Source organism: Anomaloglossus baeobatrachus, chromosome 6, assembly GCF_048569485.1.
Source record: "Anomaloglossus baeobatrachus isolate aAnoBae1 chromosome 6, aAnoBae1.hap1, whole genome shotgun sequence".
NCBI classification, from domain to species: domain Eukaryota; kingdom Metazoa; phylum Chordata; class Amphibia; order Anura; family Aromobatidae; genus Anomaloglossus; species Anomaloglossus baeobatrachus.
Window position 1 is genome coordinate 527,803,256 of NC_134358.1, and position 16,999 is coordinate 527,820,254.

At 45.8% G+C, this 16,999-nt stretch overlaps 1 protein-coding gene across 1 annotated transcript in view; it reads right to left on the reverse strand.

Moving 5' to 3' along the window:
- Positions 1-920: 920 nt before the first annotated feature.
- Positions 921-16,999, reverse strand: part of GAD2 (glutamate decarboxylase 2) — a 175,316-nt gene continuing 159,237 nt past the window's right edge. Inside the window, exons 13-16 of the mRNA XM_075315540.1 lie at positions 12,753-12,902; positions 5,401-5,508; positions 2,863-2,952; positions 921-1,554 (exon numbers count right to left, since the gene is read on the reverse strand). Of these exons, the coding sequence (XP_075171655.1) occupies positions 1,381-1,554; positions 2,863-2,952; positions 5,401-5,508; positions 12,753-12,902 (522 nt within the window). The 3' untranslated portion in view covers positions 921-1,380. The remainder of the gene's footprint in view (positions 1,555-2,862; positions 2,953-5,400; positions 5,509-12,752; positions 12,903-16,999) is intronic.

Sequence of the window (16,999 nt, forward strand, 5' to 3'; positions counted from 1 at the left end):
TGATAAGTCATGCTGCTTAAACAAACATAGCAAATAAACAACAGATCAGGCCTTGACAAAACAGACATCCCTGATTTTTTTGTGTTAATCCTTGCAGCATGCTGTCTTCAGCTTACGATACTTAGCAAAATCCTGCTGACAGATTCCCTTTAATTGGTCAACTGTCTCATTTGATGTTGTTCTCCTGAAAAAATCACTTCGAAGTGAGGGTCATGATGTGTTTCCTCTCTGTGAAAGTTGCAGACCACTGCCAGTTGTCAGGTGCAATCCATCTCTAACAGGCGAGACCTGCAGATAGATTACTGGAGGTGGAGAAGGGTCTTTGACAACAGGAGTACGAGAGCAGAAGACAAACTGCAAAGAGGCATAAAAGAGAGTTGGGCTTTCAGTTTGTGTCAAACAAGTCATTGGACAATGGCAGGAGCACCGCATGGCGAAAAATTAAGGTAAGGAGGTCACACTTTATATAGTGCTGGAAGAAAGATGATGACTAGGAACAGTCCAAGTTATGGAGCAGGAAGATCGGGACAGTTTTTGGCTAAATTAGACTCATGTTTAAACTTCATGCGGAGTTTAAGAGTCATGCTTTGGACAGGTTTCACTTGAAGGATACACTCTTACCCCGCAATTAAGCAAAAAAGATCAGGACTATATGTGTCCTTTATAAAAAAAAAGAACTTACTGTTTTGCCTTTTTTAATTAAGTTGGCCAAATTTGAATGTAAGGACTTTTTAGGGTGCTTTTTAGTGCACGGGACGCCATATTAAAATCTATATCTAAACATTTCCTTTTCTGTTCCGTTTTTTGGGGATAACTCACTTCTGGGTTGACCTGCGGAATATGGATTTGCCGGGTCAAGCATGTTAAGTGCTAGTTGAAGAACAATACCATACATTAGATATGAATTGTTTGGAAAACCATACAAAATAAAATATTTTATTTTAGAAAATAGGATATTTTTAGCATATATATATACTTTTCTGGAAAATTAGATGTCTTTAAATATATAAATTAGAAATTCCATCTTGATACTATGAAAGGCAATGCATTTTCTATACGGTAAATCTTTGCCTTAGAACGCATAGTATGACATTGACTATCTTTTGTTTCAGTTGAAACATTCACATGAAGAAGCAGTTATTTTTCTTAGCAAATGAAAAGGTACCTGTGATACCGTTTTCCTAGACATCAGCGTTGCAAGTAATATGGCTATTTAAAAGCTAGACTGGATATGGAGTAAATGCTTTTAAAATACGACTATACTCAGGTTTTACGGCACAATATTGAATTACGTTGAGAACGCACCACGAATACATTCACACAGCTCTGACAACTCTATAGTGTACCTAAGAGTTTCCAACACCTGCCCTAAGGATCACTTTATAAATCTTGTCCAAGGCGTTCAATTTCATCAATCAGAAAATCAATGTCTTGATGAGCTGCGGCTGGGTTAGAAATCACCATCCGGAAGAAGTTTACTTTGTCTCCATGAGGTTGGTAACTGACCATCGTTGTTCCATATTCCATCATTCGAGCTTTTATCACTGGTGCTACCTGAAGGTAGGAAAAAAAATAAAAGTTGATTAAAAAAATTGTTGGGTTGGGTTTCCTTGGACCAAACAAAGTAGAGGGTTCTTAACATGGGCTTATAAGAAGATGGATCATAAAGTTTATCACTATGCCGATAGGAAAAAAGGTTATTTCGGAATCAGCTTAGAAGAAAGAGTGGCAAGTAATTCACCACTTATGAATCAATTTCCACTATGGTTGTATGGTTATTACTGGATCTTTGTTACCCATTTTTATGTAGATTCATTCTGCCAGGTCAAGAGATGCATTTGCCCAAGATCTGGATACTGTGTCAGGTGCCTAGTAAGGATACTCAGCCATTCCTTGGTGGTTCTGCCCAAGATGGGAAAAATCCTATAATGACTTACTGGAGAAAATGTCCATAGAAGATTCTGATGTACTGATTCCTTATGCCAGTTAAGGATCAATTGCCTCCATATCTAGCCGAGCACTCATCCTAGCCTAGGGTTACTTTTAATTAGTGCTGGATTCTACCTGCCTCCTAATTTGGTAAGCTATTGGCAAGGGAGATGTATGTCTAGTAGAAAAAGTTAAGAGTCCCATCAACAAAGGTACACCTTGTCGTGGTCTTTGGTCACACTTAAATTGCCCAAAGGTTTGCATTAAGTATCTCAATTTCCTAAGTATAGTCTTCATTAGAAATGAGCGAACCTGAGGTTCGGAGTAAGGGTTTGGAAATCGACTTCCAAAAAAACAAAATTTGGGTTTGAAGTTTGAGTGAGTTACGAGTGCAAACCATTGAAGCGAGCAGCGCTGTGCTTGGGTATGAGTGATGCACAGCCCTGTGAAAGCTGCATGTACTGTTTGAACGGCTCACACTGGGGGTAAAATCAGTGGGATCAGATGTAGTGTGTACACACAAACAAACAAAAAACATTGACAAACCCCATCCACCCTCCACCAGAAGTGTTCTGCTTATGGCTGACAGCATGTGAATGGAGCCACAAAATGGCCAATTACTGACTTCCATTGAGGTTCGGATCAAGTTGGGGTAAAAAATCAAACCTTTTTAAGGTTCGAATGTACCTGGCGAACCAAACCTCCAAAGGTTCACTCATCTCTAGTCTTTATGGCAGTTTCCATTGAATATATGAAATATTCTTGCCACAAACATTGTGCCGGGAAGTTTTTTAAGATCCCTTTGCCTGTAGGTTGTCTTGCCAGCTGGCCTCTCTTACACCTAGATTGATGTATATGTGTGTTTGGTAGTGTAACAATAAGGAATGCTTCTGTTTTATAGTCTAAAAGTCTCCTAATTAATATCTACATTACCTTCACAAGTCTTGCCATTCTTTCCTCATTGTCCTCCATGTGCCTTAAACTTGGTGGTACATACCAAAAACAAACATTCGTATGTTGAGGCTAAACAACAACAACAAAAAAGAGGCATTAATTTAGCTAGATGCAAGGGGAGAAATAAGATATTTTACAGATATCTATTAGGCTAATGACAAATTTATAACCACCACAATCAGAAAATGTATGAATCTGGTGATACAGTAGAACAAGGATGAAATAATCCCCGGTTGACATAGTTGGAGGAGTTTTACTATTTTAAAGTAACAAATATAGCTTCATTGTGTCTACAGATCTAAAAAAAACCCCCATACATACATATGTAAATATAATACTGAATAATTAATTAGATTAATTATAACAATGTATATAGATCTTGAGTCTTTTAAGATCTGTATCGGCCGCTGTGTTTTGATTATTTCACCCAGCTCCGGCCTGGTCATGTTAGGGATTATCTCCTCCCTGCCTCACTCCAGTTTACGGGACACTATATCCTGGTGCTGCACCTCCAGTTCAGTACCAGTGATAGTTTATGCTCTGCAGCGTGTGTTACTGGCTCTGGTGAGTTACCTGATCTGTCCTGCCTCCCAACTACCTTGTTCTGACCAGTAATCTCCTCCGTTCGTCCATACTGTGTACCCTTCCCAGTCTGTCTTATACTGGTCCCAACCTGTTTGTCCTCTACCCTTGTTTGTACTTGGACTTCCTGGCATCTGACCTGTATCCACATTCCTCACTCCGACCTCCATCTCTCCCTTCTGCTATATCCATGACTTTTCGGCTTGATACCCTTGGCTATCACCTGACCACGATTTGACTATCCCTGTACTATTGTAGAGACCTTCTGCTGCTGACCTGGTTTACTGACTCTTCTACTGCCCTCTGAAGCTACATTGCTTGTAGCTTCAGCATCTTCCTTAGTACAGTGTGACAGAGACCAAGGGAAATAGACTCTGTCTTGACTACATATGCTTCTCTATGGGCTAGATACTGATTAGCAGGGTAGATACCCCGTGTAGGCTGCAATTGAGTGCAAATTTGAAGACTTTTACCTTGGACAATAGTTTTTCAAATTCCAACAGTGTCTCGTCAATAAAAACCAATACCCATGAGAGCTACATTAATAGCCCCTCATCCAAACAACCACCATTATGCTGTGTACTGACAGGGGGTAAGAACACTAAAACAGCATCTCCACGTGGGTCTCTTTTGGAAGAGACTCTGGCCACTCTGGATTTAAGACCTCCTGTTATACTTGTTAAGGATATTCATTTACACAGTTGTATTTCACTCTGTATTTCATCAATATGTGTTTGTCCAAAACAATCTTTCCTTTTATTGGCTCCACTCCAATTTTGACCCCAACAAAACTAATACTGTATATTGCAAATGAAAGAAATTGATTTGCAGGACTCTGGTCCATCTACCAGATCAGTAACCTGTGAACGTTGAATAAAAAGCCTGGAAATTGCCTTACTTCGAAGCCTTCCTGGCTTATCTTATGATTAGCCAGGGCTGGTGCAATGCCATAATGATGACATTGCACCAGCACGCCTATTCAATAGAAGAGCTAGGAATACCGGAAGGTGTCAAACAGAATTTTACTCATAGCTCGCCGAGTGTCATTTCGGCATCATATACTATTCACACCACAGATCCTGACACTCCACACTATGATTTCTTTGGTGCTTCTGACTAACACTGGCTGGCTCTGGCGTCAACCAACTGTGTGCTCATTAATGTTCAGGCTAGCAAGAGTTAATTAATGTTAGCCTGCTGGTTACCTCTAGGATCACATGTTGTTGGAAACCTATTACATTTACTCCCCGCCTTTTTAAGATGGTGGAATCTGACTTCCCATGTCGACTATAGCCTATTACTGAGTGGGTCTTTGTGCTGCTGTTGATTATATTGCGTGGTGCTTGGAGTTGCTGTGGAATTCTCTCGTCGTCTTGTTGTTTCCTCCCTGCTCTTATTTTCCTCCTAACCTCTTGCTGTCTTATACCTTTGTGTGCTGTGAGATAGAGTTTTGGTTCCCCGTGTCTGTCTATCTCTGTTAGTTTTATCACACTCCTGTTCCAGCCTCTCCTGGGGAGGGAGGAAAGAGGGTATAAGATCAGGGCTGGTCAAGAGCAGGGTCAGGAAGGTGGCTCAGACATCCTCACCTTCAGAGGTAACTCTGAGATCAGGGACAGCTAGGGCCACCCTAGTCTGAGGGTCAGTCTAGAAGTCCCGGTCCCCTGCTCTCCCCATCTATCATAACAGTAAAATGAGATTTGGAGGCCTCCAAACCAGATGTCACATATCAATGATCTGGCCGATGGACCAGAGTCCTTCAAATTGATACTCCCATCTCTACTGTATGTAAAAAATCGGCATTTATTGGAGATCACTCTGCGACTTAGGAGCCTGTTAGGGTAGGAAAGCCCATGTGCATGGTACATAGTATATATAATATGTTGGTGCGTAGCTGGCTGGCTTATAGTAATAAGATATGAAATATATTAGACGTACCTTTCCTTCTATCACCATTTCATACCCTTCTCGATTCTTTATTTTATTATAGAGATATTCCGCCAGTTCTAAGCATTTATCGATCTGAACCTCAAATCCTGTTGTTCCCTGAAAGAGAAATTAAGTGACATAATTAGGAAAAGTGATGTGGTTTCTCTTAGAAAGATGCAAAACATGAATATAAAAAAACTAATAAAATATTTTCCATAGATTTTCTCTTTTTCTTGCCTTTTTATAAAGTGATTTATTAAGGTTGCACAATTTACTTTCTGATCCCTAAAATTACTTTCTTCTTTATGTAATACATTAAGCACCACCGCTTATTGTTGTCATCAGTGCACACTTACATGCCTATGGATGACATGTAGTGATGAGCGAGTACTAAAAAGCTCGGGTGCTCGAGGCTCGGGCCGAGCATCCCAAGATACTCGTGTACTCGGCCCGAGCACCGAGCCCAATGTTATCCTATGGGGGACCCGAGTATTATTCTGAAATGACCACCGGCAGCATGTAGAAATCATAAAACTGTAAATTAAAAAAAAAAACGTGCGTGTGTGTGTAAGCGTGCATATATATATACACGCCGAGTGGAGTGCGGGAGGGGCCGTAGCCGAGCGGGGAAGTGTCGGGCTAAAGGCACGGTCATGCTGTGAGGGCCGGCCAATCACTGCAATTCCACAACAGGGCTGTGGCATTGCAGTGGTCTGCCAGCCAATCCCTGCATAAGGGCTGGCTCTAAAAAGAGCGCCAACATGAAGACCACGAGTACAGCACGAGTATTGCGAGATTACTCGGTCCCCGCCGAGTAGCCCGAGTACAGTGATACTCGTGCGAGTACCGAGTAGTAACAAGCATACTCGCTCATCACTAATGACATGTCACCATGATAATGCGCCAGAGTACTTTAGACACTACACTAGAGACCACAAATACCCATTTAGAGCCTTCTCTGTTAAAGGGAATCTGTCAGCAGGTTTTTGCTATGTAGTCTGAAGACAGAATGCTGCAAAGGTTAATACATGGAATTCAGGCTTTTCTTGTCACAGTCCGATCTGTTGTTTATTTGCTATGTTTGCCTAAGCAGCAGGACCCTTATCATTGCTCAGACTACAGAGTCACGGACGGCACTCCGACACGCCCCCTCCTCTGATTGACACCTCACTGTCAATGTACAATTTCTATTGAAAGCCTGGTGTGGGCGGAACACCTCCCTGGGCTCAGCTACATGACTAAATCTGTGGGCAGAAGAGGACTCTCTCAGCTCTGCTACATGACTAATTTAAAAAATTCTGAATATATCAGAGTGGCTGCAGCCAGTAATCCTAAGGCTACTTTCACACATCAGCTTTTTTCCATCAGGCACAATCCGGAAAAAAACGGGTAAAACGGATCCGGTACCGCATCCGTTTTATCCCCATAGATTTGCATTGTTACCGGATTGTGCCTGATGGCTTTGCGTTGCATCCGTTTTTTTCCGGATGTGGCAAAATTAATTAAAGCGGCGGCCGGAGGCAACGTAGCTTGCAACGTTTTTTTGTCCGGCAAAAAAACCGCATCCCGCCGCTGTGGCGCATTTTTCAATGCATGCCTATGGACGCCGGATGCGGCGAGATACGGAAAAAAACGCATCCGGCCGCCGCATGCAGTTTTTTCCACTGCGCATGCTCAGTAGCGTGCCGCAACGGGAAAAAAACGGACGGGCCGTATGTAAAAACTTATGCAAAACTTATGCGGTGTTTTCGCCACATCCGTTGCATAGGTTTCACAGCCGGATTGAGCCGCACTGCTCAAACCGGATGTGTGAAAGTAGCCTTAGTGATACATCTTTGGATTCAGGATCTCTTTGCCTACATCATGTTGCTCTCAGATGAGGTAGCAAAAACCTGCTGACAGATTCCCTTTAATGCAGGGAAGTTCCTTATTTAGGACATCAAAGCAATGGAGCAGAGAACTGCTACAAACAGCATCAGAGGAACGTGCACATTCAAATATTCGCCCAGTCCCTTGATTTTATTGGGTACAATGTAAAGCTTTTTACCCCGCTGGTGGCACTGCAGACAAGCTGAACACTCGTTTCCCTGCAAGTAGCAGATTATGGCTGATCGATGGGAGTCGTGGTAATTGGACAAAATGTGATCATCTTAGCAATTAGTCCATTCATTTTGAAAGCCTAGATTTCTTATTTAACCTTTTCACCAATTTATTCACTCATTTTTATCTAATTTCTAGATTGTTCATCATAGGAGTTGCTGGACAATTATCACACCTATGACTGTTTTTTTTCCAGTTATTAACTTGTTATGTGCAATTGTGGTGTCCCTGAGGTTTCAGTCGCCACAAAGTATTGCACTCAAATTTGGGTGTGATGCGAAACTCAGATCCTGAGGAGATCAATCATGGTTTCATCACTTAGCTTACACACTCAAAATTCACTCCAGGTTGCCCTGTTCCCACTGGGACTGGGCTAGAGTCGGGCAATAAAGGGGTCGCCAACAGAGAGGCATTTACAGGATACCCTCAAACAGTGGCCCTAGTCCCACTAGCTTAGAACCTGGGAGGGGGGAGGTGCAGCCAGCAGGGGGAGTCAAGAGCCAAGACAACAGTTAGAGAGTTCTCCAGCAGGAGAGCAACGGAGCAGATGTGTTTCATAGGTGCTCCGGTGTGAAGGAGGAGAAGGTCACACGATTGCTGTGGGTAGAGTGATCTCTGCTCCCCACGGAATTGATGCCACACAGGGTGGTAGGACCCTATGGAAGATTATACTCCAAGTTGAATTTCCAGAATCTGCCTGGACGGGGAAAGCTTCAAGCTTTCCTGACCACAAAGCACCCTGGAGCACAGTGCCATATATGATTGGGGTCTTGGATGACTTCAAACCCCACAGCGGACCCGCGGCACCTGCATACAGGGAAAAGAGTTCTAATCATGAAACCTAGGGTCCCCTTGTAGCTTCAAGCTAGGGGATCCACAGCACAGGTGTGTCGCCCGGGGACCAGGGGGTACTCAGATCCGGGCCACGGGGTCACTCCTGTGGGTATCACGGTAGCGTGACCCGGTCTGTGATCCCAGGCTCCACAGTAAAAGGGGGTTTGTTAAGGGAGATTGTCCGTGACGCCACCCACGGTTGTGGTGATTATATGGACACCACCGCTGCTCTGTATGGGGATCCCGGGAGCGGTGACAGGGAGCAGCAAAGTTGTTGGTTCTCCCCTCCGTGGGTAGGGGGTAGTTGTCCCGGGGCCCGGTGATGGGGTAAGCAGGGAGCAGGACGCAGTGCTGCGGTGCGGTGCCTGAGGGCACGGGCGTACTCACAAGTATTCCACACAGAGTCACTGGTAAACTAGGAATTGCCGGTGTCCGCAGCCTTCGGTACGGGGGTGTTAGTGTCCCACACACGGTGCAGCAGCTCCTGTTCTTTCCCTGCAGCCAGGTGCCTCTCTCTCCACTCTCTTCCTCCTTCTCCTCAGCCGGGAACGGGGAATCCACTCCCCTGCAGTGATCCGGGTCACCCAGGTACCGGGGGGCCACTACCCTGCCCGGCTACCTCTGGCCCCTTCCTCACTCACAGCCTGTCCTGGCCCTCTCGGAGCACGCTTCACTATCAGCCTGGGAGCTACAACTCCAGACTCCTCTTCTGTCTGCCTCTCCAAACACTCTGCTCCAGCCCCTCCCCTCTGCTCTGCTTTTCTCCTACCCTGGGGGATGTGGTTTGTCTTGCTGCACCGGTGTGAGATCAGATTACCAAGGAGGATTAACTCTTTCTGTGACAACCTGGCTTTGCCAGGGCGTCACACACCCCCTTGGTAAAACACGGCCCGTCCTCGGGCCGTCTGGCCACCAACATTTATTAAAACTGGAAAAATCAACACATTACAATCATACATCTTCCCACATCGGGAGGTACGTTTTCTAAAACTTTAAACCGTTCTGCCACCCCACACCTGCGGAGCAGATGGCCTCCTCCTGAACTTGAGGGCGTTCAACAGGGGTGACAGTCCATAAAACAGTCAACTTTTTAACTTGTGGGTAGCCGTCCATGCTCCACTACCGCTGCCGCCACTCCCAGTACGGGGCACGGGTTCCGTGCTCTGCCTCCTGCTCAGAAGCCAGGCCCACTTGGATGCCCTCGGCGCCGGCTACAACCGGCCTCGCTAACTGCCGAGGGCCCCATCTCTCACGGGCCTGCTCCTCCTCTCTGCAGGTGCACTCCGGCTGCTCCACAGCCGTGACGGGGTACCTGGGAGCGGCTGGCGCCACATCTGGGGCAGACTTCCAATTGGGTGCCACCTCCGTTGCGGCCGGGCGGACTGCTGGAGCCGACGTCATCACCGTGGCGGCTGGGCGGACAGCCGGAGCCGGGTAAGATGTCATCGGGGTTGCGGCTACTGCTTGTCCAGGAACGGAATTAGGCAAAGTCCTGGCGTCCCTGCCTTTACAGTCCTGGTCACATAAACTGCGGTTCCTTCCTCCTGCTCCCCCTTGGTACTCGGGAGCAGTCCTTCTAGCAACTTTTAAAGTTTTCCTTTCACTTCCGGTCCTCCGGAGCTTCACTTCCGCCCGTGTTCTCAGGGGGCGGAGCCTCTTTTTCGCGCCCACCGCTTGGGGAAGAAGGCGCTGGGCGGGAGATTTTCGCGCCCAAAATGGCGGCAAAGATGGCGACTTTCAAAATTTTTGCAGCGGAACACCGCTGACAGTCCAGAACAAGGCGCACTTCCTCCAGGTAACTGGATGGGTTTGATCCTGTTCGTGACGCCAAATGTGTCGCCCGGGGACCAGGGGGTACTCAGATCCGGGCCACGGGGTCACTCCTGTGGGTATCACGGTAGCGTGACCCGGTCTGTGATCCCAGGCTCCACAGTAAAAGGGGGTTTGTTAAGGGAGATTGTCCGTGACGCCACCCACGGTTGTGGTGATTATATGGACACCACCGCTGCTCTGTATGGGGATCCCGGGAGCGGTGACAGGGAGCAGCAAAGTTGTTGGTTCTCCCCTCCGTGGGTAGGGGGTAGTTGTCCCGGGGCCCGGTGATGGGGTAAGCAGGGCGCAGTGCTGCGGTGCGGTGCCTGAGGGCACGGGCGTACTCACAAGTATTCCACACAGAGTCACTGGTAAACTAGGAATTGCCGGTGTCCGCAGCCTTCGGTACGGGGGTGTTAGTGTCCCACACACGGTGCAGCAGCTCCTGTTCTTTCCCTGCAGCCAGGTGCCTCTCTCTCCACTCTCTTCCTCCTTCTCCTCAGCCGGGAACGGGGAATCCACTCCCCTGCAGTGATCCGGGTCACCCAGGTACCGGGGGGCCACTACCCTGCCCGGCTACCTCTGGCCCCTTCCTCACTCACAGCCTGTCCTGGCCCTCTCGGAGCACGCTTCACTATCAGCCTGGGAGCTACAACTCCAGACTCCTCTTCTGTCTGCCTCTCCAAACACTCTGCTCCAGCCCCTCCCCTCTGCTCTGCTTTTCTCCTACCCTGGGGGATGTGGTTTGTCTTGCTGCACCGGTGTGAGATCAGATTACCAAGGAGGATTAACTCTTTCTGTGACAACCTGGCTTTGCCAGGGCGTCACACAGGCGTTACAAGGAGGGAGTTCAACGGACACCACACCGGACTGATCTCTAAACGGGTTTGGGTTCGACAGAGCAATGGACCGGTATTACCCGGGAGGGCGGCACAGCACTAAAAGTGAGTATAGAACCTGGAACAGCAGCCATAGACTTTGACTCTTGATTTCCGACACATGCCATTACTGCTCCCCCTCTCATCATCCTCTCTGGGGCCCGCTCCACCTGTGGGGAGCGATACCATCCATAGCTGCTACCACCATCTGCCCTGGAGGACAGCAACAGCAGCGGCAGCCTATTCCCTGGCCGCATACTACAGGTGGCGTCACGACATTCACCTCACTACTAACCCCATCATCCTTCCCCAGCCATCTTCTGTACGCCTCAGGGCATCGGATCCAGGGTAGACCACCCGTGACAGCGACAGTCGACGGCCCGGCGACGAGTAGGTTAACCGCCTGCCCCGTGGGGCGCTACACAATCGCCTGCTAATTTTTCACAGCTGGTAACTGTAATTTCTTTCCCACATAGAAGGAGAAGACTTTGGAGAAAAACTAACATTTATTCACCCTACCGCCTTGTTTCTTATTGCACATCAAAGGCGCAATGCTCCCCGTCTCAGCTCCTGTGCGGTAGGAAAGCTGGGTTATTGCTGCACTGACTCTGAAAGGAGGGTGACAAGTGCCCTGCAACCCCTCCTGCAGATCTCATGGTCAATTTATGTATATTTATGTGAAATGTTGTTTATGTGTGTGTGCTCTCGGGTGCACCGTTTTCAGCCACCACTAGGTGTCACTACTCCTTGGTCCCTTAGCTTAGGGGAGAGCGTAGGTCTGGGGTGGAGTGACAGGGCTGAAGGAAGGAAGGAAGTAGGCCAGCCCACAATAGCAGTTAAGGCAGTAAATATTTCCTGGTTCTAGTCAGATAGGGACACCAGTGAGTAGAGTGCAGAGGCTGTACCTGAAGGAAATATAGCGAGAGAAGTCCAGTGTGAATATGGCCACACCCTCAGGGTCACCCCAGGAAGTCCGAAGCAAGTGGGAAAAGAAGCTCTTCAGTAGCCGAGTGCAGCGAAAAGTCACTGACCGTGTCTGAAGTAGTGGTCCTTGGCTCTAGTGGGACTTCTGGGAAGCAACTGACTCTAGGGGTGAGGTAACAGACCTGGGTGAACGGGTCGGCACAGAGACAGCGATGAAGGAATTTTGTCCAGTGGTTTATCAAATCCCTGTGGGAGGGGACGCGATTGCACCTGGTTGTACTGTAGAGGTGGCAGGAGTGCAGCCCAGAAGAGAAGCGCTGCCTGGAAACAGGGGCTCATCTCTGCCCACGACTACAGCCCCCTGCCATCCTCAAAACAAAACAGTCAATGTAACCCAGCTTTCCCACTACTTTGTGTTCTGGCTAACATGTCAATCATTGGGGAAAAATCTGGTGCTGTTGCAGAGTTGTGAGAAAGTCGGATACAGCAGTGCTCACTATGAATCGATCACTGTAACTCGGCTTTCCCACTGGTTTGTACTGAATTAATGCAATGCTATGCATTGTGAGAGGCAAGGGAAATAACATCAGGAGTGTTTGGGTCAGGCCCAAAGAACAAATGCGAGGATCGAAAAATGGAAAAATTGCACAGGTATGATATGCTACATAGTATTGTACATTTATATTACACCCATGACAAGTATACATTAAATTAATCCTACAAGATATTACAATATGTTAGAATTAAAGTAATATTTAATATTTTACTACAAATAGAAGACAGTTAATGTTACTATATTCGATCAGTCATTACCTTCGCTCTCCACATCAACCATAGTTTAAAAATGTCTACGTGACGTCCACATTGCAGAGCTTTGTCCCCGGTGTCATAGGACAGGTCGTAATGTTTATCTTGCTGGAAGAGGTAGGAGGCGTGCATCTGGTTGCAGTTTTGCATTAATCCCTAAAGAGTAAAGATAGAAATATAACTATTAATATTCCAATCATTGAAAGTATTCTCAAGTATTACAGATCAGAGCATCCTGACCAGTCATACAATAGGATAATGGATGAGGGGCCATGACCTGTTAGTTCATCACTTCTTAAAGAGGTTGTAGACTACAGTTACATTGATGGCCTATCGTTAGGATAGGTAATTAATGGATGATTGGCCGAGGTCAGACACCCCACATCCCCACCGATCAGCCATAAATGCTCAGTTTTGGAGCTGCCCTTCAACTAATAGACGCTGACGGGTACTGCACATCCGCCTCCTATTCAAATCAATAGGAAGCGGAGGTGCAGTATATGGCTGCGGCCACTATCGGAAGACAGGGCAGCTCTGGAACTGAGCAATTTCGGCCGCCTGCTGCCGCCAGTGACACGGGCCGATCAGACATTGATTACCTAAGGCTGCTTTACATGCTATGAGATCGCTAAAGCGATCTTGTTGGGGTCACGGAATTTGTGACGCACATCCGGCCGCGTTAGCGATGTCGTTGCGTGTAAAGCGGCCTTGAGGATAGGCCATCAATGTAACAGTAGTGGACAACCTCTTTAAAGTGCAAAATGATGAAAGTAATGAGCAGTAATTAATATGGCCTCTGTCCTTTAATGCCCAGGGGCTTCGATCACACCGGTAAAAAATAAAGGTAAAGTTATGAAACAAAGTTTTTATATATATATATATATATATATATATATATATATATATATATATATATATATATAAACGTTTGGTATTATTATTACTTAATTAGTTAATAATAATAATAATTATTATTATTATTATTATTATTTGCTCCTATTATTTGAATTATAGCTCTCTGGTTTGACCTCTGGTGATAAGCATTCCTACGAAGAACTCCTCATAAATGGAGTGTGTGAACACAAACTGAGTTGAGATATAACCCATCTAAAAAGTTCACCTTTGGTGAGCTAATTGTTGCTCCGGTACATGTGACGTCTGTTTTCACACGTACTGGAGACACGGACTCATGTAGACGCATTAAAATCATTGGGCTTGGTCACACATCCGTGTTTTCACACAAACTGTGTTGTCCGTGTGGATCACACATGTGTCCGTGTGCTCCACATGGTGACATGTTTGTTTTCTGCCAGCAGCACAGATATCACACAGACAGAGTTACATACATGAGAAAACACAGGTCACATAAAGATAAAGAATTTTTATACCTACCTGTCTCCAGCGCTGTCTCTGCCTCTGCTGTTACTTCCAGGTCCCGCTCATTAAGCTCATGCATATTCACTGCACTCACCCTGGAAGTAACAACAGCGCCGGAGACAAGTAAGTATACAAATTCATGCTGTCCATGTGGTATCTGGATGTCACATTGATATAGCACAGGTAGAGCACACTGAACACACACGTACACACACATACGCACCTGCACCATGGACCGTGCAAAACGTTCATGTTTTGCACGGATGTGTGAAGACGTCCTAAAAGGTTTTTAGGTTTTATGTCTTTATGTCATTTAATGGTTGCCATACAGCTAAAATAATTTTAGTTTCCCTAGTAGATGTTTGCTAAGTGTGGCACCTTTGCAGATAGCTGTCTTAATGTGTAGGTGTATTATGTGGTCTCTTTTTTTCTAATATATGTAGATGTTCCTTATTTAAAATAATCCAAGTGACTAGTGCATAAAACTATTATCATACACCTGATTTTATAACATTTTAGAAATTCGAAGTACAGGCGGTAACTGCTTAAATTGCAGACCTCCTGAGGGAAGAGACATCATTTACTGTTCCATTAGTGCTATTACCGTTGTCCTCTACGTCTTCAAATAACTTCAGCCACTGCTTGTGTAATGACTGTAGATGTGATCTGCCCATTCTACTAAATTATAGTTTGATATAGTCATATCTTTCTTCACATTTTCTATTACAAAGAAATACCATGTACCATAGTAAAGCATGGATATTTCAAGAAGATCCTTTTTGAACAAAACTATACTGGATGGGTTGTCCAATTCCATTGGATCCAATTTACCTATGAAAGGATCTATCAAATTTCCATAACGGTTCTAGTATTTATATTTGTGAGAGTAACCATCATCGAAAACAAATGACACCATCATCGAAAACAAATGACACCAGTGTGAACAGAACCTAAAGGTGTCCATGCACCTTAGATACTGTATTTGTTGCCCAACAGCTACCTTCCCCATCCAAATGAAATGGGGTCTCCAGTGTTCTCGACAGGTAGAGTGGTGTAAACTGCTGCTAGACCCATCTAACTGCAGAACGAAAGGGTTGGGTGATCTTGAAAGATACAATTCTACTTTGTTCAAATATTTTGCCCTGGTGCCTGTGCTATTTTCGTAGTCCAGTTGCTCTTCTTTTAATTAAACTACCAAATAGGGTAAGTGTCCTACGATTCTGACATTGTGTACCTCACCTATTGGTTTTAGCTGCTTTATGCATTGAAGAGGTTGTCCTCTACTGAAAAACTGCTTTTTAATCACTCCAGTGCCCATCATGGAATAAAAACACTTGACACATATTTCCTGGAGCGTCACCATTCCAGTGATGTCAGAGCTGTTATTCTTGGCATAATAATTTTCACATGGCCTCCAGAAATTGCAGCACTGACACTGGAATAGCGACACTCTGAGGGGTAAATATCGAAAGGATTTACTTTGGCGCATTTATGAAAGATTGTCCAGTACAACTTCTTTAATATTTCTTCTCACTTTTATGGTAGGCTCAATCTTCTTTTTATTTGTAAAAGATGCTGTCACGATTTATGCATGGCTCTGCCATTCCTGAGCCAGTGCATGTATACTGCCTCCAGGGTTTAGGTCCCTTGGGAGGGGCCTGTTCGTTCTGGCCTTGTTCTGGAGGTTGTGCTGCCATATCTTGGTGCTACTACCTCCGGGACGCCACCAGTAATATTTTCGGCTCTGCTTCGTGCACTGTTCCTGAGAGAATTCACTGTTTCTTGTCCTGCTGCCCGGTACTGTTCATCCTGACCTCCATTCCTCTTGCCCAACCTAACTTCTGTCCCTCCTGCCTGATCTGACCTCCGTTCCCTCAACCTGACCTCCGTATCCTCGGCCTGTCCTGACCTCCATCCCTCCTTCCCAACCCTACCTCCGTTCTTCCCTGTCCTCCGGACTCTGGTCCTGTTCCGTGTCCTCCACTCCCTCCCCTGTGCTTACGTGCTGTTCTGGTATCCAACGTCGGTTCTGCTCCTTGACTTTGGCTTGTTTTCTCCTTGGCGCAGATGAGACATCCTGGCATAGACCCTGGCCTGACTGATCTGCTATCCCTGCTCTTGCATTAGTGACCTCTAGTGGGCTTCTATCTAACTGCACTCAAGAGTTTTCTTTCTACAGTTCCAGTGCCCCCTAGCTGTAGCTTGACAGATGCCATTGGGAATGGATCTCACAGCCGATATGCAAGAGGAACCAAAGATGACAAGTACTGATGCCTGTTCAACAAAATATACCTCCAGCTATGATGGTGGCTGCATTTTCCTCCAGAAGTTAAAACATTATGGCTGCTACTATGTTTCTCCAAAAATAAGACAGGGTCATATATTATTTTTGACTCTGAAAGATGCGCTAGGGATTATTTTCAGGGAATGTGTTCCACTTCTTTGCTTTCTTGTCCTGCTGTATTCTTTAAATGGAATCTGTCAGGTCATTTTTGAGTACCATACTAGTATGTTTTATCTTGAAATAGAGCTTGGGTAGTCCTTTCAGAATATGTAACCTTTACTGCTGTACATTGCCCTGCAGTGTTGCTGTAAGCCCAGAAAAATTTCTAATCATGCGCCGCCTGTTAATGCAAATTGAATATTTACCTCTTCCCCGCCCATAAAACAGCCCACTCCTCTGTGTCGGCGGCAGTAATTGGGTGCAGTCAGACTGCTGTATTCCTCACCCAAGGATCAAATCGCAATCCACAGCTGTCACACTCAGGTCATGACAGCAATGGCCAGTCCAAAGATTGCAATGCGATCCTCAGGTGAGTAATATGGCAGTCTGACTGCATCCAATCACTGATGCCTGTACAGTGGGATGGATGAGA